Source organism: Gopherus flavomarginatus, chromosome 25 (assembly GCF_025201925.1).
Source record: "Gopherus flavomarginatus isolate rGopFla2 chromosome 25, rGopFla2.mat.asm, whole genome shotgun sequence".
Classification (NCBI taxonomy): Eukaryota; Metazoa; Chordata; order Testudines; family Testudinidae; genus Gopherus; species Gopherus flavomarginatus.
This window is the reverse complement of record NC_066641.1, coordinates 501,020-526,050: the sequence shown is the minus strand read 5'-3', so window position 1 is coordinate 526,050 and position 25,031 is coordinate 501,020. Positions and strand designations below refer to the sequence as shown.

The 25,031-nt window shown below is 51.6% G+C and overlaps 1 protein-coding gene across 1 annotated transcript in view; it reads right to left on the bottom strand.

The window, feature by feature from the left end:
- LOC127040772 (vasoactive intestinal polypeptide receptor 1-like) overlaps positions 1-23,230 on the bottom strand; it is a 66,448-nt gene extending 43,218 nt beyond the window's left edge. Inside the window, exons 1-2 of the mRNA XM_050935356.1 lie at positions 23,159-23,230; positions 12,028-12,151 (exon numbers count right to left, since the gene is read on the bottom strand). Coding sequence (XP_050791313.1) covers positions 12,028-12,151; positions 23,159-23,230 — 196 coding nt within the window. The remainder of the gene's footprint in view (positions 1-12,027; positions 12,152-23,158) is intronic.
- Positions 23,231-25,031: the final 1,801 nt, after the last annotated feature.

The following is a 25,031-nucleotide window of genomic DNA, read 5'->3' as shown; positions in this document are numbered from 1 at the left end:
GGCTAGAGCACATGACTTCTGAGGAGAGGCTGAGGGAACTGGGATTGTTTAATCTGCAGAAGGGAAGAATGAGGAGGGATTTGATAGCTGCTTTCAACTACCTAAAAGGGGGTTTCAAAGAGGATGGATCTAGACTGTTCTCAGTGGTACCAGATGACAGAACAAGGAGTAATTGTCTCAAGTTGCAGTGAGGGAGGTTTAGGTTGGATATTAGGAAACACTATTTCACTTGGAGGATGGTGAAGCACTGGAATGGGTTACCTAGGGAGGTGGTGGAATCTCCTTCCTTAGAGATTTTTAAGGTCAGGCTTGACAAAGTCCTGGCTGGGATGATTTAATTGGGGTTGGTCCTGCTTTGAGCAGGGGGTTGGACCAGATGACCTCCTGAGGTCCCTTCCAACCCTGATATTCTATGATTCTAAGATTCTCCTGCCATCTGCCAGCACAATTATAACTGGGCACAACACCACCACAATGATATAACTTTACAAGCTTCATTTAAAATAAGGTCATCACAAGGGTGCACCTAAGGCAAAGGAGTGCGTAAGCCTGCCCAGAAATTAGCACGAAGTGGGTGGACAGATCCACAGGGAATTGTTTGACCAGAGGAGCGTGCATGTCTCTGTATGTGAGACACACAAGCTGATGGAGAGACAAGAAAGAAACAGAGGTGGCATGAACATGCAATTGGCAAGCCGACTTTAGAATCATAGGGTTGGAATGGACCACAAGGGTCATCTAATCTAACCCCCTGCTAAGATGCAGGATTTGTTGTGTTTAAACCATCCAAGGCAAATGTTATCCAGCCTCCTTTTGTAAACTTCCAACGGAAGAGCTCCACAACCTTCCTGTGCAGTCTGTTCCATTGTCCTAGTGTTCTTACAGTTAGAAAGTTCTTCTGGCGATTTAATCTAAATCTGCTATGCTGGAATTTGAACCCACTGCCTCTTGTCCTGCCCTCTGCATCAAGAGAGAACAACTTTTATCCATCATTTTTATGGCAGCCTTTCAAATATTTGAAGACCACTATCATATCCCCCTGTGACATATTGTACCTCAAAATAGCACCCTGTAATCCCCATATTCAGCATTCATATATGTTTGTGATATTTCATACAAAGCATGCCTTGTAAAGTATCATATGAAAGGTCATGATCTTCAGAAACCCATTTTTCTGTACAAATATGTATATCATTAGTGTGTATGAAGTTATGAGATGTTGCTGTATGGTTGTTACTGAAATATGTTGTAGTAGAGACTCTCAAACTTACAAGTATGGTGAACCCCGCCCAGGAGGGTATTAATTGACCATTAATCAGCAAGGGAGTTGTAATCAAGTGTTTTGCAATTCAATGACAGTTGCACAAACACCACACAATGGGCACTGCTCAGTGCTATGATTCAGTTTCACAAGACCACGAGGGGGATTGCTCAACCCTGCGACTCAGCAAAGCCCACCAGGACACATCTGGCCAAATGTCTTCTAGGCACATGGTCTAAGGATACAAAATAGGGGACAGTGGCTCATGCTTTTGTCTTTCTCCTCTCCCACCTACATTGGAAGCAACAAGAACACTGGGAAAGCAAAGACTTCAATTGAGGAGACTGGGCCAGGCTTAAGGGAGAAGCTTTTGTGTTAAGAACTGTAACAACTAGTGTGGTGAGGAAATTTCTTGATCTAAATATTGCCTAGTGTAATAAGGTTTAAGATTTGGACTGTGTGCTTATCTTTTATTTTCTTTGGTAACTATCGCTGACCTTTTGTGCCTATCACTTATAATTACTTAAAATCTATCTTTCTGTAGTTAATAAATCTGTTTTATATTTTACCTAAAACAGTGTGTTTTGGTTGAAATGCTGGGGGAATCTCAGCTCAGTTTACAAAGGTTTGTGTATGTCCTCTCCACATTGAGGGAGGGGCAGACTGGGTAATAAACTTACACTGATTAGGCTTCTGATCAGGGCAAGACAGTACAGCTCTGGGGTGTCAGGCTGGGGAGCTAGGGGGAATTGACTGGTTCCTTTCTCTGTGTGATTCTTGAATGGCTCAGGGAGCATTCATGCAGTCTAGCTGGGTGTGGGTCTCCACATGCTAAGTGATAACAGCATCTGGAGCGGTTTGCTGCTTATCACTAGCAAAGCATTGTGAGCGACGGCTCAGGCCGGAGAGCTAAGGGGTCACAGCAGTACCCTATTTCCAGGTTATACCCCAGGGATCTTGCTCAGAGCACCGTTCTGACTCCTTTTCTTTCTAATTGGTCTTTCCATGGGACCTTGCCTACTATTTCTTTGAGTCAGTTGAAATCTGCCTTTCTGAAGTCCAGTGTCCTTATTTTGCTGTTGTCAGGTCTTCCTTTCCATAGGATCTTGAATTTGATCAGATCATGATCACTTCCTCCAAAGTTCCCAACCACCTTCACATTTGCAACTAATTCATCCTTACTGGTCAAAATCAGATCCAAAATGGATAACCCCTTAGTTGTTTCCTCATCTTTCTGATTCAGAAAGTTGTCCCCTGCACATGCTAAGAACTTACAGGACATATTATGTTTTGCTGTAATTGTCTTCCAACAGATAACAGGGAAATTAAAATCCCCCATTCATTCTAGCTCATGTGTGTTAGCTAATCTTGTTACCTGCTTATAGAATGCCTCATCCACTTCCTTTTCTGGACGTGCTGGTCTATAACTGACCCAATAACATCGCTACTGCTCTTTTCCCTCACCTAGAGACTCTCAGTAGGTTGACTGCTCACTTGCCCTTGGACCTCAGAGCAAGTACACACATTCTTGATGTACAGCCCAACATCTCCCTCCCCCACCCAATACCTATCCTTCCAGGACAAGCAGTGCTTGTCCACCTCAATGCTGGTACTGTGATCATAAATATATGGAGATATGAAGGGACCCTGAAAGGTCATTGAGTCCAGCCCCCTGCCTTCACTAGCAGGACTGACTACTGATTGTTGCCCCAGATCCCTAAGTGGGCCCCTCAAGGGCTGAGCTCACAACCCTGGGTTTAGCAGGCCAATGCTCAAACCACTGAGCTATCCCTCCCTGCATTAGACTTAGCCATAAAGTCTCTGTAATGCCAATTAAGTGATAATTTTTTCCCATAGACTATGACTTCGAGTTCATCTTGCTTGTTCCCAATACTCCTTGCAAAAAGCCTAGTGACAGAGCTTTTTGAATGCTGACTGACCAGAGTTTAGGGTCCTGTGAGCAATGACATGTCCCCGGGATTTTTTGTTTTGGTTCCTCCTGCGTTCAGAGGAACAGGACTTTGTACATTCCTTATAAATAAACAAGACTGCATCTAAGTGAATACCAGACACCATCGTCAACAGGGCTCTGTAATAGCATGCACTCACCTCTTGTGAGCACTTCCTGTCTCAGTGTGTGTGCCTGCACCTATTGCTCTCTCTCTCTCTCTGTTTGTGGTGGGTCTTTAGTGACTCAGCCCTCCAGTCAAGTCACACATGGTCTGCATGTGAAATAAAAGCAAATCAAACCCCTTCTGGGGGACAAGTCCAACAGGGGCCTCTTTCAGCCCCCTCTGTAATGTCTCTCTCAAGTTGTCTCTGCTCTGGTATAAAGCAGGGCTCCCTCCCTGGAGAAAGTGTCTTCTCCCTTTCAGGGCCTTTCTGGCAGTTCTCCAGCTGGGTCACTACAGTTCCATTCCTCTTCTGGGGTGCCTCAAAGTCCAGGCCACTTCCCCTCAGTGACTAATGGGGGTTAGGGGGACCAAGATGTGCCCACTACTCCAGATCCCAGCCTAGGGACCCTGCAGATTCCTTCCTTAGAGGTTTTTAAGGTCAGGCTTGACAAAAGCCCTGGCTGGGATGATTTAGTTTGGAATTGGTCCTGCTTTGAGCAGGGGGTTGGACTAGATGACCCCCTGAGGTCCCTTCCAGCCCTGATATTCTGTGATTCTAGACAGCAGCCATCTGCTGTGTCCCTTTATCTAAGCTGCACCACTGCTCTAATTCCCTGGGCCACTTCCCCAGGGCCCCGCGCTGTCTTTACCCTTACATCAGGGCCTTGTCCTAATGGAGTCCTAGCAACCAGCCCAGCATTCCTTCTTGCTCTCCCCAGCTTCTGGCATTGCCCTTCTGAGTCCTACAGCTCTCTTAGCCAGCCACACACCATCCATGGTCCTCCATCTCCAGCAAGGAACTGATCTCACACTGCCGCTGCAGCTCTTCTTATACTAGCCTGCTGGGCCCTGATTGGCTGCTTCCCACACAGCCGCTTTAAGCAGCTTGGAGGACCTCTCTACTGTACTTTTCTGGGGTGGTGTGTGGAAGGGACGCAGTCTCCAGCAAGGGACCTCCAGACCTACCCACCCCAAACTATAACAAGATACTTGAATCAAAAGCAACAATGGTAACAATAATATAATACCTTATACTAACATTACAGCTTTAACCCAGGTGACCTGTTTTACAGATGAACATACATGACTTACCCAAGCTCATATTCTGACATGGACCCCAAGCTTCTGCAGGGAACAACTAGCAACCCAGTCAGGAAGGGATTAGGAAGCCAAGTCTCCTGATGCCCCACAGACACTACTGTCTTCTTCTTCTCCCCTGGCACATTGCTAAACATGGGCAGATCTCCAGAGGCACACTGAGCTGAATTTCCAACGGCTCCTTGTGACAACTTCCACCTTGGTGGACACCAGGGATTGAACTGGGAATCTATTAGCTAAGAGCAGGGGGTTCTACAAATCAAGCTAAGGGGCCATTGTGATGTTATTGACATGAACTGTGACTATATAGATCATTGTTGCAACCAAGGTCCTATAGTTACACCAAATCTTGTACAAAGAAGGACCAGTATGATGTTTATGGAAAGGTTCTGATTTGCTGGTTATGATTATGCTGTCTGTAGGTGTGGATCATTTTTGTAGTTGAAGTTACAAATATTGGCTATGTACTTGTAAAATGTGTTTGGATTCTAAGTAGCCTCAGTGAAGCATTTGGTCAGCTTCTTAAGAAAGGATTGTTCTCAGTAAGTGCCTAATCAAGAAACATTTAACTAACAATGAACATTGGGAGATGTCAATCTATATCTGAGCTTTCCTGGGAACATTCAAACTAACATGTAAACAATGGCATCTGGCCTGTAAAGAACTGAGTCATGCATGGACATGTGACTTGCCCATGTGACTCCAAACTCCATCTTGCTGCTGCAATTTTCTACAGTAAAAACTAAGGGGTGTCCTTCCACAGGGCAAATACAGGGGCAGCGAGTTGTATGGGCCCGTGGTACCCAGGCTCCAGCAATATTCAGGGCCCGGGGGCCTGGCTCCACCAATGTTTGGGGCCGGGTCTCTCCCCCGGCCCTGCCTGCCCCCATCGACTGTCCCCCAGCCCCCACTTGCTGCCCCTGCACACCTCCCCTGGCCCCGGAGTGTCCCTGTCTCTCTCCTCCAGCTCCACACTGCCTCAGCTCTTCTGGCTCCAGGCAAGAACTGCCACCACAGGGTCCTAGAACCCCCTATCTAGCCTGCCCTGCCCTGCCCCTGCCCCAAACCCTTCCTTTTTCCAGCAGGACCCTCCACCAGCACAGGCTCCCTTCCTCCAGCAGCCACCACTCCTGCCCCACACTGGGCAAGGGGCAGCCCCATCCCGCACCCTCAGTGAGGCTACAGTGAGGGGCAGCAGGAGGGAAGGAGGCACATGTGATGGCAGCCCACCCCCCAGGCATCCACCAGAGGGGAGGCAAGGGGGCTTCCTGGACCTGAGAGGGGTGCAGTGACAGTGGTGCGGGGTGCGTGTGCTGCCGGGACGGGGGCTCCCCGAGAGCTCACAGCTGCCAGCGGGGACAGGGCTGAGGGGAGTCCCTCTCTCTGGCCCCAGCCCCAGGGCAGCCTGGCTGTATCCCAAACTCATCCCCAGCCCTGCCCCACTCCAGAGCCTGCACTCCCAGCCAGAGCCCTCACCCCCCACACCCCAACCCTCTGCCACAGCCCTGAGCCTCTCCAACACCCCAAACCCCTCATCCCCAGCCCCAGCCAGAGCCCTCATTCCCCTGTCCCCTAATCCTCTGTCCCCTAACCCTCTGCCCCCCTGAACCTGTCATCCTCTCATGAACCCCTCATCCCCAGCCCCACCCCACAGCCCTCACCCCTGCACCCCTCACCCCCTCCTGCATCCCCACCCATTGCCTCAGCCCAGATCCTGCACCCAACAACCAAACTCCATGCCAGAACCTGCACCCCAGACCCCCTCCACCACCCAAACTCGCCCCAGAGCCCAACCTCTCACCCCTTCTGCACCCAAACTCCCTCCCAGAACCTACTCCCCTCCTGCACCCCAATCCCCTGCCCCAGCCCATGGCCTGCACCCCAGACCTCCTCCCCTCACCCAAACTCCCTCCCAGAGCCTTAGGCAGGTGGGGGGTGGAGTTTGGCTGGGGGGTTCTGGGCACCACCAAAATTTCTACAAATCTACCACCCCTGGGCAAATAATGTAAAAGGCCCTGGAAACCTCTCCATTACTTCTGGAGGAACCTTGCTACAAACTGAAGCTCTGAACAAAGAACTGATTGACCCATCCCAACTGTGGATGTTCCAGAGACTTGATTTGAGCCTGAAGTTTACTCCATCACTGCTACAAGCCTGAACTTTGCCATTACTGTATGTAATTGATTCAATTTAACCAATTTGGACTCTCATCTATATTTCTTTCTTTTTATGAATAAACCTTTAGATTTTAGATTCTCAAGGACTGACAACAGTGTGATTTGTGGGTAAGATCTGATTTGTATGTTGACCTGGGCCTGGGGCTTGGTCCTTTGATATCAGGAGAACCTTTTTTCTTTTACTGGGGTGTTGGTTTTCATAACCATTTGTCCCCATAATGAGTAGCACTGGTGGTGATACTGGGAGACTGGAGTGTCTAAGGGAATTGCTTGTGTGACTTGTGGTTAGCCAGTGGGGTGAGAGTGAAGTCTTCTCTATTTGGCTGGTTTGGTTTGCCTCAGTAGTAAAGGAACTCCAGCTTTGGGCTGTAACTGCTCTGCTCTAAGCAATTTGTCCTGAATTGATAAGCTCAGTTGTGTCCCACCAGAGGCAGCATCGTTACAGTCATGCACTTTTGCTTGGGCTATGATAGATTAATCTCCTCTGCACCTCAGGCACAGCAGGGGATGTGCAACATGCAGTCACCAGTGGGCTACACTCAGCACCCACGGTTAGGGCCGGCTTTTCCACACAGCTCAGCATCCAGTTGCTGAGCACTTCTGAGAATCCAGACATGTCTTTAGTTGCCTGGGTGGGGGCTGAGCATTTTGGGGACTCTGGCCCAGAGAGGCACAGAGCTCTGGAATTGTCAGTTCCAGCAGGTGTGTATGAGATGCCATGAACACAGCCATTCTCAAACTGGCTGGTCATTTGGTGCTGGCTCCTCCTTGTTTCCTGCTATGGGACCTATGAGGTGTGGCGTAGGGCTGAGTCAGCCTGCGGGACATGGAGTAGGGCTGAGTCGGCCTGCAAGACGTGGCATAGGGCTGTGTCAGGCTGCGGGACGTGGCGCAGGGCTGAGTCGGCCTTCGGGACATGGTGCAGGGCTATGTCGGCCTGCGAAATGTGGCGTAGGGCTGTATCAAGCTGCGGTACATGGCGTAAGGCTGAGTTGGCCTGGGGAACGTGGCGTAGGGCTGTGTCAGGCTACAGGATGTGACATAGGGCTGTGTCAGCCCACGGGACATGATGCAGGGTTGTTTCAACCCATGGGGAGTGGCACAGGAATGTGTCAGTCTGGGAGACATGGCGTAGGGCTGTGTTAGGCTGTGGTACATGGTGCAGGGCTGTGTTGGCCTGTGGGATGTGGCATAGGGCTGTGTTGGCCTGCAGGACATGGTGTTGATCTGTGTCAGGCTGTGGGATGTGGTGTAGGGCTGTGTCAGGCTGTGGGATGTGGTGTAGGGTTGTGTCAAGCCGCGGGACGTGGCGCAGGGCTGTGTCGGCCTGCGGGACGTGGCACAGGGCTGTGTCGGCTTGCGGGACTTGGCGTCGGTTGGTGTTAGCCTCTGTAACATGGCGTCAGTCAGTGTCAGCCTGTGGGACATGGTGTAGGGCTATGTTAGGCTGTGGGATGCGGCGTCAGTCAGTGTCAGCCTGTATGACGTGGCATAGGGCTGTGTCAGGCTGTGGGATGTGGCATGTGGCATAGGGCTGTGTCAGCTTGTGGGACATGGCGTAGGGCTGTGTCAGCTTGTGGGACGTGGCCTAAGGCTGAGTCGGCCTGCAGTATGTGGCGTCGGTCAGTGTCAGCCTGTGGGACGTGGTGTAGGGCAGTGTTAGGCTGTGGGACATGCCGGAGGATGTGGCCTGCAGGATGTGGCGTCGGTCAGTGTCAGCCTGTGGGACGTGGTGTAGGGCTATGTTAGGCTGTGGGACGTGCCGGAGGATGTGGCCTGCAGGATGTGGCGTCGGTCGGTGTCAGCCTGTGGGACGTAGTGTAGGGCCGTGTTAGGCTGTGGGATTTGGGACGTGGCATAGGGCTGTGTCAGGCTGCAGAACATGGTTTTAATATGACCCACAGGGCAGCACTTGTGGTCTGAGCTAGGAATCTGTGTCCTCAGCTGTTTCCCTGCAATGAGCCGTGCTGGAGTACATGGCTCCAGGAGCTCATTCACAGGCCATAGTTTTGCTGACAGGTTAGGAATAAATCTGACTAAACAGTGGATCATATTTTGGATTCTTGTCAGCTCCAGATGGATTCAAGAGGCTGCATTTCCTTTCGGCCTTTTACCTTCTTCGCTCTGGGCTTAGGCTGGGCTCACTCAGAGAGCGCCCCAAGCAGTTTGGCCATTTCTGGCTCAGCAGGCAGCTTTCTGACATTCATAATGGACCATGACTGTTCCTCTTCTGTACGCCCATCGTACTAGGCATCATCCACGTGACTCTCCCTCCCTGAGGGGCAGTAACTAGAGGAGCTCAGCCACCCCACTGGTGGCAAAGGAAGTTGGGGGAGGTTGGAGCCAAACAAGGCTCCGTTTGGGGATAGAGAATCCATCATGTGGAAACCCAAAGGAAAAAGGCCAAAGCTCTTGCTGACCTTGAGGAATGTATCTCATTTTTATCCAGCTCATAATGGTTGAACTTCAGGGCCCTTTCCTGGGAAGCCACTGAGGTCATTTTAGGAATTTCTCTTTCAGACCCTGATTCTCTGTGCCCTCCCAGGACAGAGACCAGCCCCTCATTCCTGAGCCTGAAGTGTTCTGCAGGCTTTGGCTTGGGTTAGTATGCAGGGCTGGGGCTTCTGCTGGTTGAGCTCACACTGTTCGCTAGAGGCCATGTGATCTGGTGCGTGGGGCAGCACTGTGGAGATCTGCATTCTCAGCCTGGCTTTGCTGCTGGGTGACCTGGTTCAAACTGCTTTGTTTCTGGCTCTCCTCCCACTCTCTGTCGGTTCAGAGTGTACCCTCACTGGGGCAGGGTCTGCGTCTCACCCCACGCAGCGCCTTGCATGATGGGGCCCTGGGCTCACCTGCAGCTGTTGTAATACTAGTAACAGAGCCAATTGTGAGGCTCTTGCCCATATCCTCCAGAATGTATTTTCTCCCCCTTGGTTCCCATGCCATCCTCCAGCTAGCACGGAGTTCTGCAGTGCGTCTCCTCAGTCACATGGGCTATCTCCATCCTGTGCTTCTTCCCATAGAACAGCACGTCAAGTTCAAGGTCTCAGTCCCTATCTTCAAGGTGCTACAGGGCTTGGGACCAGTGTATCAACAAAAGCTGAGAGCTCTGGGATGAGGACAGCGCAGGAGGCTCTGCTCCTCTGGCCCCACAGAACTTTCTGCCCCAAGCAGGAAGTTTGAACGCTCTCAGACCCAGCCCTGACTCTGGAATGAACCCCCAGAGGAGAGAAACCTCCCCACCTTCTGATCTGAACACCAGCCACACCTGTCTGTCCAACTTCATTGACACACATACAGATGCATGGACACATTGAAACAAAGGCCTACCAAAATGACCTACTCCACCACACCCCTGCTATCCCCATGGGAAGGGGATGAACTACATGGGACAGAGGTTAGTCACGTCACGTAGTGCACAACTGGAAGGCACTCAGATACCACAGGGATGGGGTGGGATGAGAATATGCCTTGACGTGAGTAGAATCCCCTATGGGTTAGCACCACCCTGAGACACTGTCACCGTGACTAGCACCCAGGCCAAGAAAATGTGAGCAGCCCTGCTACAGTGAGAAGAAGAATTGGTGAGAAGGGACTGGAAACATGCCAGATCTTGTCGCCAGAGCAAGGAACAGAGCTGGGGTCTGGGGCAGGAGCAGTGGGTATAACAGGCCAGGAGAGGCTAAACCTAGCGCAGCCACCACTGACCCTGCTACCAGACCTTTGGGCCGTGGTGAACCCTACTCTTCCCCTCCCTGCTGGGAGTGGGCTTCTGCCAGAAGATTTTGCTTATTTATCATGCGCCATGCAGGTTCCTGGGCGGCTGAAGAGGTGGTATCTGCTACTCAGCTTCCCGGGTCCCTTAGATTCCCCAGGGAGATTGCTGATGAACCTGGGAAGCTGAGTAGCAGATACCACCACCTCCGCCATCCTGAAACCTGTGTGGCACATGTAAAAGCTCAGCGTTGTCCACTCGCCACTGCCTGGCTGCTCCTCTCCAGCACTTCACCCCCGTCTCCGGTGCCCATAAAAACCACCCTGGAGGGACCAGGCACAGAGAAAATCCCTCCTCCAATGTACACATCCACCGAGGGGCTGGGACAGAGCCCCCTACACAAAAACACCGGGGGACAGCTAGGGTGAGAGGAACCAAAGCTCCCCCCAAACACCCAGCAGGAGGAGACAGCCCCCTCCCCAACCCACAGCTGGGGGGAAACAGCCCCCCACTCTCACACACACGAGGTGGACAGAACCCTGCGTGGTACTATCCCTAACCCCCCATAACGGCTCTGGACGCACCCAACGCATGTCCCTGGGCCCCACTCACCTCCCATCTGCCCCCAGGCAGCATTTCCCTTCTGGGCAGGGCTCGCCCGAGGCAACGGCGAGTGTGGACAGTGTAGGGGCAGGTGATGCGTGCCTGCAGGTGCCCAGCCAGAGCACAGGTTGGGACTGTTGTGTTTGGGTTGCCTCGGGTGAGCAGCCAGGCACACGTGTGGGAGGGAGTGGGGGCCCCACTGCCCAGAGGATCACTGGCCTGGCAGCCCACTGGGGATGAAGGTGAACGTAATAGCACACACCAGGCAAGTTTGCAATGCACACACTGTAATTAATGTAACCAGAGCAATATGCTAGTACAGCTGTTCACATTTTAATCCTTGCGAGCAAACAAATGCTGGAACAATCAGCCCTGGGAGGAGAGGAGGGATGCAACCAGTGAGTGGGGAAGGGGCCAAGTGGGGAAAGGGTTGGGGCCTGGGGGGGGCAGGGCCATGGGTGGAAGAGGTGGGACAGGAAGCTAGCCTCCCTGGGTGGAAGCTTCACTTGCTGCCCATAGTCTGGAAGTTAAAGGTCACCTGTCTATGCACCCTACCTTCCCTGCAGTAGACAGACAGATGTTTTTACTGCCTCCTACTCCCTGGTTTGCAGTGTTTGTTTAAAAAGCAGAACATCAACCCTTGAGCCCAAATCCAAGAGAAAATAAATTCTTTCTTTCCCCTAAGAAGGAGTTTGGGCACCAGCAAGAGGCTTTTCCTCCAACAATATCCTTCTAAAGGGCTTTGCTGATGAAAGATTTAAACTTCCCCAGAGTGAGGAACTATTCAGGTTTTGAAGTATTGTAGGGTGTCTGTGTTTGGCTGCCTGTGTGTCAGTCTGATCTACCCTGTTTTTCTGCAGGCCTTGTTGGGGTCTCCAGTATATACTGCAGACTCTCGCATCTTCACCCAGGGGCTAGTGTTGGTGAATCTTTGACCAAGGCTTTCTTTCCCTCAAGTATTTGTTAAGCATTGGAGTCAAGTCCTTCCCTTCTCCACTAAAGACCTCGCCCCTGTCAGACAGGCTTCAGGAATGCCTAGTGGTGCTGGAACTCACTCACCTTTCCAGCTGGAAGACTCTGGAGACTCATTGCTTTGGTTTTCACTCCTGATTGTTTCCAGACACTCCGCCTCTCGTTCCTGTAAATGCAGAACGATGGAGCACTCCGGGTGGGTTGCCTGCACCTTCAAGACGAAATGGACAGACACCAGAACACAGGGTGTTAAAGGGCTTTCACTCTTAACATACCTGTGCCTTCTGTTCAAGGACAAAGTATTCCTATGTGTCATATTTCCATTAGCCCCAACCCCAGACAGTCCTCGTGGGGCAGCTACCCGTTATCCCTGGTTTTGTCATATTTCCTTTGCTTTATGATCCTTGCCCGGTGAACAGTGTTAACAAATATGGAAATCACCATTTACTATCTTCTCTGAGTGCCCTGTGTTTAAGAGGTCTCCTCTGAGATCCACTGTGCCATACAGAGAATCTGTGCTTTCAAGATGGAGCCATTTGAGCCTTTTACCAGGGGGAACGGGAGTGGGGGGAATGGACGGACAGCAGAGGATTCGAAACAGAGCAAGAGAACAAAATATATTAGAAACAGAAAAAACTATTAGGACACGTCTCTCACATTCCTCTGTCAGCCAGGACAAGGTCGTTCCCTGCAATAGATTTCCTAGTTCTTGGTCCTGTCCATTTGAACAGGTTTGAAGAGGAGACACCTGTGTAGTTGTAGAAAGGCAAAACCTTTCTCTTATTCCAAGACAAACCAGGGGGAAGGTGTCTCTGCAGTGCAGGTACATTAAAGGTTCATTAAAGTTTCAGGTTCTGTCCTCCAGACAAGTGCTGAATGTACAGCATAGCAAGACATCTGGGAGAGAACTCTCAAACATATTTGAATTTCAGGATCATTCCAGGAAAGTTCATTGCTGGCACATTTTTTTAAAGGACAGGAAGGTTATAAACCTTTAATGAGATTGGACAGTTACATAGCCTCCCACATCCCTAAGCCTCCCAAAGCAATTCATAAACTCTGCTCTGTGCCAAAGGAGAGAACAGTAGGCAGGTTGCGAAGTCAATCACGCAGAAGTTAGGAAATGCCCATTCAGCCCCCTTGGGCGCATGCATCATGACATCATCTTTATTAATATGATTGCCCTGTTTTTCCACATCTATTTTTACAGCTGGAGAACTGAGGTGCAGAAAGAGTAAGGCCAATGTTTGAAAAATGCCCAAGAATTCTGCATGCCCAATCTGAGACACCTCTGGTCTGGTGTTTCAGAGGCACTAAAGCGTCCACAGCTCCACTACTGTTGGAGATGCCAGGGTTCAGTGCTTTGGAAATCAGTCCTTAGGTGTCCCAAACTAGGTGCCCAGATTAGCCTTGCCATGCCTCTAATTGAGGGTCAATATGGTACAGAGCATGAGTCACTCAGATACTATGGTAACAGTAAAAATAGAAGTATGATAGATGGATAGATAGATAGATGTGCATGGGGATAGCTAGCTAGGCAGCTGAACAGAAGAAGGTTTAAGGCCATATGGGCATCTGCTAAGTGGTTCTACAGTGTCACCATTTGACCCTCTCCTGCTCTGTTCCTATGGCTAGTGTGTTGGCCTAACCATTAGCCACTCATGGGGAGGCACAGGCAGTCGGTAAGGTCAGTTATTTCACCTCCTCAAGTAGTATTCATTTCTTTTGGGTTTTACACAGGAACATGGGCATTGCCAGACTGGATCTGAGCCAAAGTCCACCTAGTCCAGTATGCTGTCTCTGACAGCTCAAGCAGCAAATACTTCAGAGGAAGGCGTTGGAGATCGCTCTCTAGTGCATGTGGGATAATCTGCCCCCAGGAAGGTCTCATCATAATCCCTAACAATTAGAAACAGTTTTAAAATGAAAAAGAAAATTGTGCAAAAAGTGGAAACATGGCCAAATTGATCAAGAGGGGTATAAAAGAACAGTACCAGTATGTAGGGACAAAATGAGATGGGCTAAGGCAGAAAATGAGTTACTCCCAGCCAGGGACAAAAAAGGCAAAAAGAAAAGGTTCTTTAAATACCTTAGGAGCAAGAGAAAGACAAAGGAAGATGTAGGTCCTCTACTTAGGAAAGCTAATAATTGACATCAAGAAGGCTGAGGTGCTTAATGCTATTTTGCTTCCGTCTTCACTAAATAGTTAATTGTGACCAGATACTCAACACAATTAATACTGACAACCAAGGGGAAGGAATGGAAGCCAAAATAGGCTGAGAACAGGTTAAAGAATATTTGGATAAGACAGATGTATTCAAGTCAGCAGGACCTGATGAAATTAATCCTAGGTTACTTCAGGAACTAGCTGAAGCAAATCTCGGAGCCTTTAGTAATTATCTTTGAGAACTCCTGGAGGATGGGAGAGGTCTCAGAAGACTGGAGAAGTGCAAACATGGTGCCTATTTTTAAAAGGGGGTGGGGAACCAGGAGGAGCCAGAGAATTATAGACCAGTCAGCCTAACTTCAATACCTGGAAAGATACTGGAGCAAATTATTACACAATCAATTTGTAAGCACCTGGAGGATAATATGGTTATAAGGAACAGCCAGCATGGATTTGTTAAACCAACTTAATTTCTTCCTTTGATAGGATCACTGACCTAGTGCGGGGGGGGAGGGAAGCAGTAGTTGTGATATATCTTGATTTTAGTCAAAACAATGAGGAGTCCTTGTGGCACCTTAGAGACTAGCAAATTTATTTGGGCATAAGCTTTCGTGGGCTAAAACCAACTTCATCAGACGCATGGAGTGGAAAATACAGGAACAGGTATAAATACACAGCACATGAAAGGATGAGAGCTGCCTTACCAAGTGGGAGGTCAGTCTAACGAGACAATTCAATTAACAGTAGGATACCAAGGGAGGAAAAATAACTTTTGTAGTGGTAATGAAAATGGCCCATTTCAAACAATTGACAAGAAGGTGTGAGTAACAGTAGGGGGAAATTAGTATGGGGGAAATTAGGTTGTGTAATGACCCAACCACTCCCAGTCTTTATTCAGGCCTAATTCGATGGTGTCCAGTTTGCAAATTAATTCCAGTTCTGCAGTTTCACATTAGAGTCTGTTTTTGAAGTTTTTTATTGAAGAATTGCCACTTTTAGGTCCATTATTGAGTGACCAGGGAGATTTAAGTGTTCTCCTACCGGTTTTTGAATGTTATGATTCCTGATGTCAGATTTGTGTCCATTTATTCTTTTGGTCGAGTTTGGCCAATGTTCATGTTAGAGGGGCATTGCTGGCACATAATGGCATACATCACATTGGTAGATGTGCAGGTGAATGAGTCCCTAATGGTGTGGCTGATGTGGTTAGGTCCTATGATGATGTCCCTTGAATAGATATGTGGACAGAGTTAGCACCGGGATTTGTTGCAGGGTTTGGTTCCTGGGTTGGTGTTTTTGTGGTATGATGTGTACTTGCTGGTGAGTATTTGCTTCAGGTTGGGGAGCTGTCTGCAAGTGAGGACTGGCCTGTCTCCCAAGGCCTGTGAGAGTGAGAGATCATCCTTCAGGATAGGTTGTAGTTCTTGATTTTAGTGCCGCTTTTGACAGTTCCACATGATGTTCTCATAAGTTAACTAGGGAGATGTGAGCTAGATGAAATTACTATAAGGTGGGTGCCCAACTGGTTGAAAGAACATCCTCAAAGAGTGATTATCAATGGTTTGCTGTCAAATTGGGAGGGTGTGTCTAATGGGGGCTGGACTTGATGACTTCTCACAGTCCCTTCTAGGCTGGCATTTCTATGATTTTGAGACCCTACAGCAGGAGTCTTTAGTTCCCTGCAGATACTCTGTGCTAGCACTAACTGCGATAATGCAGGCAGCATCGGGGATCCATAGACATGTCCAATTCCTCTTTCATAGAATATCAGGGTTGGAAGGGACCTCAGGAGGTCATCTAGTCCAACCTGCTGCTCAAAGCAGGACTAATTCCCACACAGATTTTTGCCTCAGATCCCTAAATGGCCCCCTCAAGCATTGAGCTCACAACCCTGGGTTTAGCAGGCCAACGCTCAAACCACTGAGCTATCCCTCAGATTTTTGTAGGGTGTCTCGGACATTCCAAACATTTCGCAGCAGTGGGTTCCCAGGGACACTGAATCACTATCTCGGCTTTCCAGGAGTTGGGAGCTGAGGTCACTGGGACAAGGGGGCATATGAACTGGGGGCTTGGACAGAGCCAGAGACAGTGAAGTTCTGATGTAGAGGCACTTTTGACCAAGTGGAATGGCTAAGGTCCATCAGAAGGGAGACTTTAGAAAGCTCTGGGGACTTTAGAAAGCCAGGATCTGCAGGGCTCCCTCCCATAGACCTTCACAAAGGGAGGAGAATGGAATGTATGGCTTTGGTGGGCTGTAGCCAGTGAATGAGATTGGCTAAAGACTGGAGGCAGACAGAGCTAAGGAGCTAGGGATGGAGTCTGAGGAGCTGAGGAGTTGGTTAAACCAGTGGTTCTGAACCAGAGGTCTGGGGCCCCTTAGGAAGCTATGAGCAATTTCAGGGGGTCTGCCAAGCATGGCCAGAGTTAGACTCACTAGGGCCCAGGTCAGGAAGCTGAAGCCCTTCTGCATGGGACTGCAGTCTGGGGCAGCAAGCCCCACCACCTGGGGCTGAAGCCAAAGCCTGAGCAACTTAGCTTCACAGTGCCCCCTGTGGCATGGGGTCTGGGGCAATTGCCCTGCTTGCTACCCTGGCTTTCATAGTTGTTGTGGCACAGCTGGGCCATGGAGTTTTTATAGCATGGTTGAGGGGCCTCAAAAAGAAAAGGGTTGAGAACCATCATAGTTGCTCTAGGAAAACCTTTGCACCTCTGACACAGAAAGCATTGGCCAGTGCTCAAGCTTCCTACAGACACACACTCAAAACCAGAGGCATCTGGCACGCTACTTTACAGAAAACAAAGGCAATTCCCATGCAAAAACTTAGCTACAGTTTAAGCTGCTTTATGCAGTTCTAGAGCAGACATACAGGACCACTGAGCACAGCCATCAACTCCCTCAAACATTAAAAACTAAGGATATCATGTATCAGAGGGGTAGCCGTCTTAGTCTGGATCTGTAAAAGCAGCAAAGAATCCTGTAGCACCTAACCAGATCAGCCACACCATCACCAGTTCATTCACCTGCACATCCACCAATGTAATATACGCCATCATATGCCAGCAATGCCCCTCTGCTATGTACATCGGCCAAACTGGACAGTCTCTACGGAAAAGGATAAATGGACACAAATCAGACATTAGGAATGGCAATATACAAAAACCTGTAGGAGAGCACTTCAACCTCCCTGGCCACACTATAGCAGACCTTAAGGTGGCCATCCTGCAGCAAAAAAACTTCAGGACCAGACTTCAAAGAGAAACTGCTGAGCTTCAGTTCATCTGCAAATTTGACACCATCAGCTCAGGATTGAACAAACACTGTGAATGGCTTGCCAACTACAGAACCAGTTTCTCCTTCCTTGGTTTTCACACCTCAGCTGCTAGAACAGGGCCTCATCCTCCCTGATTGAACTGACCTCGTTATCTCTAGCTTGCTTGCTAGCATATATATACCTGCCCCTGGAAATTTCCACTGCATGCATCTGAGGAAGTGGGTATTCACCCACTAAAGCTCATGCTCCAAAACGTCTGTTAGTCTATAAGGTGCCACAGGATTCTTTGCTGCTTTTAAGGATATCATAAGGTTCCATCAACAGTTTTGACACAAGTCGTAGTCTCCAGTTCACACACAGAGACACCTTCTCTCTGAGCAACGTCCAAATGACCTTAACTCTGCCCCTGCTCTAGTATTTATGCGCAGATCCAACATCCACTTAAATCAATAGTAAACCTCTTTCTGCTGATTTTAATAGGAGTCGGACCAGGCACTTATACCGTGTGCCTTTTTAGCAATGCAAATATGGGTAGCTGACTATATGATTAGGTGTATCACCATGGACTAAGATGCCATTGTGTGAGTTGCTGTCCAAATGCAAACCAAGAGACAGTCCCTCCACATGGAGCTTACAGTCTGAGTCTATTGTTTGTTCTATGGCATCCAGTTGCCTCGTTCATTATGGCACATACAATTCCTGCTTTTACAGAAGAGCCATCGTTTTATGATCTGGTGTGAGAGGTCTGTTTAATTCAATGTTCATTATATTTGTCTAATTAGCAGGGCATGGAATTATTTCGCTCAGTAGGAAAATACTGCGGTTTGGACATGTTTCCATGGTACAGAGCTGGGCACTCTCAGGAGCTGTAATGTATTCCTTTGGTGGCTTCCAGGAGCACACAGTCTCCCCAGGATTCAAGGATGAGGAGTTCAAATTCACTATGCAGGTGCTGCATATTCTGGGTGCAGTTGTGCTCTCAACCCACCTTTCTGTTTGCCCGTCAGAAACAGCAGGTAGTATCGTGCTTTGTGGGCATGTCAGAGCAGATTCCAAGTCTCTCGCTAGATCCCAGTAGTCTGGAAGGAACTGGTAATTTATGCACACATGTGTGAAAAACCAGCTTCCTCGCAACTCCACGTGACTGAGAGGCTGGCATGAAGTGCTTGTGCATGGTTCTGTGAGGAAGCTACGGTTTAGTCACAGTGAATAGCTATTGTTTGGTCACAAGGTGTTTGCATGCTAGCGGGTGAACATGGTGGTCTGTGAGTGCGAACAGGAGGCTGGAGTGGTTAATGAAACCTCAGCCTACGGTTTAATATTTGAGGGGCAAGGGAAATGGCTGAGTTCAATGATCCTCTGAATCCACCTGAACAGGACCTTACAATGTGGCCTTTAAGATTAGACTGCAGTGATGAGGTAGGTAACTCATCCTTGCTTATAAAGAATTAAGTTAAGCCCTGTGGACTTCTGGGAGGTTTGCACTGGTGAAAGTGTTTGCTCCCAGGCATCATGGGGATGCATGTGTTCAAAATACATGGCTGGATCCTTCACCAGCTCAGCATTTTCCATCCCTATTGATGGGGATGGAGTTGTCTCCAGAGCTTCGTAGCCTGCTCAGAGCCCTGTGTCAGCATGTTTAGCAGACGGCCAGCAGACCAACGTGACCTACGGGGGTAGGGCTGAGCTGTCACTCTGATCTCATCTCAACCCAGCTGTGCAGAGACTCCAGTGAAGGGACAAGTCAGGTGGGGGGTCTTCCTATTGTGGGCCTGATCCTGCACAGTGCTGAGCTACCCCAGTCTGAACCTAAACCAATGGGAGCTGAAGCTTCTCAGCTCCGCCAGGGGCTGCTGAGCACCCTATGGGATTGGGCCCTAGAAGGACTCCCCACACTGTACAGCACCATGGCATCTGCTGGACCCTGCATGCACAAGTCCTGCTGGGATTGCTCCAAGCCTTGGAGGCAGTGAGCACCCAGTAGCCTTGCTTCTGAAGCTTTTTCTCTCTTGCTATTAGCAATTGCTCTCAACTGTCATTTCCAGGAAGCAGCTGCTGCTGAGTTTGTCCTGGGGCAACTCAGCAAGTGTCCCTTTGAGGGGTCGCTAACTGATTACCTTCTCTGTCTCTAATGCCAGGATTGTCAGGTGCAGGAACCAAGCCAGAATTTGCAAATGCAATACAACTGCCCTCCCTCCAGGAATGTGTTAGTGCTCTCTGTGATCTGCTGTGCAGCCCAGACATGTGGCTGTTGCAAGCACACATTTCTCAGGGCTGGCAGCAACCGCTGTTGTGATCGTGTCTGGGGTTCCTCATTCCGACAGCGAGAGCTTGGTGTAGGGGCTGACTTCTCTCTTGCCGAAGGACAGCAGGGGAATCTCCCAGCTCCCTAAGAAAGGTGATCCCCGCTCTCAGCAGCAGCCATTCAGAACTGTGAGTCACCTCTGCAACTCTGTTACTAAAACATAAAGGTCAGGGTGAGGATGGCAGTAGAGTTATGGGTCAGAGGTAGAGTTAAGGTTACTGTGAAAGTTCAGGTTTAGGTCATTTTAAAGTAACTCCAGCTGGGTTAGTGGTGAAGTCAAAGAGACCTTAGGTTTTGGGTTAGGGTTCAAGGGACCTGACAGCACCTCACATTGGACTTCCCTAAACTCAGGGGCTGCTTTCAGGTCTAGTGGCCTTGAGTACCCAAGAGCTAGCTTGGGCCTTTAGTCACAGCCCTGAACAAAGCATGATGGGAAAGACACCAGGCCTCAGAGACAGGCCTCCGCGACATGGCTCCCTCCCTGTGCCTTGCTGCTGGCGTTAGTCGCGTGCTGGGGACATAGAGCTGCAGTGAAGCAGAACACCACAGCTGTGCTGATTGGTACAGCTGTGGGGGAGCCACTACTCCACCCCCCTGCCCCTCCCCACCTGCTCTAAGGGGGCACAACAGGCACACAGGGCTGCCAGGGAGCGCCTCTGCAGCGGCACACGGGACAGCCCCATCAGGCTGTTTGGTCTCCCAGCTGCTGCGCCAGGCACCCCACCACAGAATCTGTCTCATTTGGAGACAGCAGGCTCCATTCAGTGCTCTCCTCTCCCCCACTTCCATTCCACTCCAGGCCCCCGCTTGGCAGTGCCTGTGTCTCTATGCAAGGGGCAGGGGTTCATGCTGCCCCTGGAGCCCATCTGCACCCCACAGACAGCTTCACTACAGTGTGATGGGCAGGGTCTGCTCCCTGGGGGGATGAACATGCAGGCAAAACACCAGGGAATTGGGGGCAGAGGAGTCCCTGGCCACCAGGGTCACTAGGTTCAACACCCCACCTGACCATGTTCCCAGCCTGGGACCCTGCCCTCCCTTATGGGGCTCCGGGATGGGGGCAGCACTGAGGAATGGAGCAGCAGCAATAGCCAGGCAGAGCCAGGAGCTGAGAAAGACCCTTCCAGCTCCACACATTGGCCCCTGTAACAGAGATTCCGGGTGGCCCACAGTCTCCAGGCCTGGCCCTGCAGGTAACAACCCTGCCCATTAGCACTGGCTGGGCTGGGCTACAGCGTGCTCCGGCTCAGCAGGGTTAACACAAGGCTGTCCCTAAAGTGGGCAGCTGTGGCGCTGACGCACGCAAAGGCTCCAGTTAACAGGGCATCTAGGGAGGAGGCTAAGGTGGCACCTTCATGCCGCCCCTTTGGGGTCTGATGCAGGCCCCAGTGCCGTTAGAACATGTCAGCGCAGCTCTCGCTGAAATGCTGCTTCCCAGGGCCCTGATGGATGCTGAGGAGCAGAGACTTTCCGGACTGCAGTGTGTCCCCCCACACCCTCTCCCAACCCCATTCCGTCCACTCTGACAGCCCCCTACGCTAGGGCCTGAGAGGAAGTGGGGACAGGAAGGTGGGGGAGCCCCCTCACCCAGGAGCGTTCCTCTCTGCACCACCAGACCAGCTTGCAGGGGTTCTAGGCCAAGGGGGAACATGTGCAGAGTAAAGCAGGTCCTGGCTCTGGGGGGAGTCTGTCCGAGGCCTGAAGAGCCCAAACCAAGCTGAGAAGGGAGAGCTGGTCATGCCCTTTGCTGCAGCATCCCCCTCCCCTGTCCAGCCCTGGAATCGTAGTGCCCTGTGCGCTGAGCTTGGGTGGATGCTGTCAGCAGGATGGGGGTTCATGGCTCTTCCCCACCCTGTGACCCTGTGGGGGGGGCAGGTGCTGCCTGGGGGCCATCCCAAAGGGCTAAGGGGGGAGGATTGGCAGGCAGAGCCGGGCTGATGTGGAGCCATTCATCTAGCACCCCTCTGGTGTGCAGGATGCCTGTGCAGGACCTTCCCCTCCTAGTTTGCTCCCCCTCCAGGCAGGGCTGTGGAGGGCAGGGAGACAGGAGAGGTTATCCTTTGCTCAGGTGAACTCAGGTACCTCTGCCCGGGAGAGAGGCAGGAACAGAGAGGACAGAAGAAGCCGGGATTTCGCTGCTAGCCTGGGGCTCAGAAAACCCATGTTCAGTTCCCTGCTCTGTGATGAACTCCCTGCATGACCTTGGCCAAGTCACTCTGGCCCAGAGCCAAAGGTAATTAGGTGCCTAATTAGGTGGGAGTTCAGAGCCTACCTACCTTGGTGTCTCTGGGCCTCAGCTCCCATCCCTGCAATGGGAAGAACAGCCCTGCTGGCCCCTGGGGTGGGGCGGGGTGAGGCTAAATACATTACAGTCTGCGAGATGCCCAGGTACTTCCAGGATGGGGATCAGAGGAGAGATGGGGTCAAAGAGGTCTCAAGTTATGACTCCCCAGGTCCCTGGGGAGGGTCAGCGGTAATTCAGGCAAGAGCAGAGGGGCTGCCTCCAGAAAGGCAAAAGCAGCTGGCAGTGCCAGCTTTTGCCTGCTTGCCCTACTCCTTCCACCCTGCTCCCTTAGGCCCAGGGGCCAGCAGCTCCTGAGCTCACTGGGATGTTGCTGGCAGCCCCAGCCTGAGACCTTAGCAGCAGGTTTGTTTCCATCCAGTAAGTTCTGCCTCACTTCACAGTCATCACATTAGCCAGCGTGCAAAGAGGCAGCCTCAGGTCAGAGCCCCCGGGGCACACCTAGCCCTGGAACCCTGCTCCTGGCCCATCAGCTCTCTAGCAGGGTGGGGAGGGTCTTTTGTTCCTTGAAAGAGAAAACTATCTGTGCGCTGCAGGGCAAAACGGAAAGTGTCTCTTTGCCTGTCCGGCTCCAATCCTGCCACTGAGCTAGTATTGCAGAGACTTCCCAGCCAGCCCACTGCTGCAGCCTGCTCCAGAACACCCAGGAAGGGGACAGGCCAGCAGCTGGGTCAGCGAGCAGGGCAGGTCCAACCTGGCAGAGGGCTCTCAGGGAGCTGCCCCCAGGGCATACAGACCTCTCCCATCCCACTGGGGAGCCCCTGTCCTTGCTCAGCCACTGTTAAGTGCTTCTCTGGGGAGGAAACAGTCTGAGGACCCCCTGGGGCAGGGGGACTGAAAGAGGTGCCGGGCCTATGAACTGCCAGGCCCAGAGGGGTCGGGGCTCTGAACAGCCAGGCTCAGAGGTGATGAGGTTCTGAACTGCCAAGCCCTGGCACAAATGAAGCCCTGGGGACTGGCAGGCACCAAAATGGGAGCCAGTCTGGCAGTGGTTGCCCTGTGACACCGCACCATACAGTGATGAGAGTGGGTGGCTAATGCAGCTCCATCTGCCAGCATAGGTGCTGCCCCTCCCACCCATCACAGGCCCTCCCCTGCCCCAGGTGGGTGGGATCCTCAGCCTGGAGCACTGGTCCAGGGAGGAGATTGTGGCGCATCGGCACTGCACTTACCTGTGTGAGTGGGATCGCTGCCAGCAGGAGCAGCAGTTGCCGGATTCCAAAGGGCTGCCGTGTTCCCCACATCTCTGGAGCAGGGAGCCACTTCTCCCACTGACTTTGGGGGTCAGCACTGAGGACAAGGGATTAGTCCAGCTCGTCTTTCATGTCCTGCCTCTGCAGGGGCAGTGCTGTCCCCTGCTCCTTCTCCGATGGGATCCACCAAGTGTGATCAGGGCACCTGGCCTCAGTGATGGCCCTGGCATGCAGCTCCCTCTGCAAGCCCAGCTCCCCCTACATGCCCAGCTCCCTGCGTGCTCAGTTTCCTGCACCCTCAGCTCCCCCTGCACACCCAGTTCCCTGCACCCTCAGCTCCCTGTGCGCCCAGCTACCCCTGCACCCTCCCTGTGCACCAGATCAGCCCAGTCCCTCAGGTCCTGCTGCGCCCTGGCACTGTCTCTCACTTGCTCCCTTCTTGCCCCCTGGTGTCTTCTGCCAATTCCTTCCTCTGTACCCTGCTCCAACCGAGCCCCTGTGCCTGCCCCACACACCTAGCTACGTCTGCTCACCTAGCTCCCACCCGCCCTTTTGCTCTTTCCCTGGGTCCTGGCCCCAGCTCCCTTTCCCTGCCCAGCTCCAGCCGGTCTCCGTGTCTCCCAGAGACTGCATGTGACAGCTCCTGTATCTGGTAAAATGACAGGCTCCACCCTCCTCTCCCTCCTTCCCACGCAGGAGGCTGGATGGAAAGTGCAGAGATTGGTGTACTCCCAAGCTGGGCGCTGCCCAGTGCAATCCAGGGCCTGCCCTAACTGCTGCCCCCCCCAACAGGAGTTAGTCCTTCCTTGGCACTCTAAACTTTCCCTGGTGATCTAGGGGTTCCAAGCTGAGCTACCCCAGGCCCACAGGAGGACTGGGAGCCCCTCTGCATCACCAGGCCTGGGGCTTTCTGGTGCAGCCCACTGGTCAGAAGCCAGAGAGAAAGGGACCCCAGCCAGCAGCTAGTGCACCCTAGAAGCAGTACAGCCCTAGGGAGGGGGCTGCCAGGGGCGCCAAGGAATATAAGGCATCGCCAACCTCAAATGAGCAAAAATTGTGAGTCAGACCAAAAGAATCAGGAGATTGGCACAAAACATCATGAGACTGAGGGGTGGAAGAGTAAGACTGTCTCGTGGGGTTTTGTGTCTGTCTTTTGCTCACTGAACACCCCGGCCCGACAATCAGTGTTGCCCTTGTTCCCAAATGTACTGGGTGGGGGGATTATGGCCCTTGCTGCAGGAGCTCTCACCCCTCACCACATTTGCCCAGACGCTGCCCAGCAATTAACCCTGCCTCTGTCCAACCCCCACCCCAATCAGCTCACTGCCCCCACCCCCACTCTGTTCCTCTGGGGGGTCTTCACCCCCCCAATCCCAGGCCTGAAGGGATGCAGAGGGGTCCCCTTTTCCCCCTCCAGGCAAGGGGAGGCTGCCTCCACAGGCTCTTCAGCCCCCACCCACAGCCAAGCTGTTGCAGGGATGGTGGGGGGAGCAAAGGAGTCATCCTCAGCACACAGGAGGGGAGGGCAAAAAGAGGGCTGGGCTGCCCAGAGGTGCCAGACTCTTTCTGCTCCCCCTCCCCTCCGGTAAGGATGGGGTGGGTTGCTGATGGAAGGGGGAGGGAAAGGGGGAGAGCGCTTAGGGTGACCACTTGTCCCTTATGTCAAGGTGCATTGAAATGGATTACAACTGATACAAGTACTGGTTGAAACTCATGGTAATTGAACTGTATGGCAGATGGCAGGAGAACCCCCCTGGCTGGAGATACAAATGCCTGCTGTGCTGTGGGAAAGGGCATTTCCCTTCAACTAAAGCTTCGTCTCTTCTGTTTTGTGTGCTTTTCCCTTGCTTCC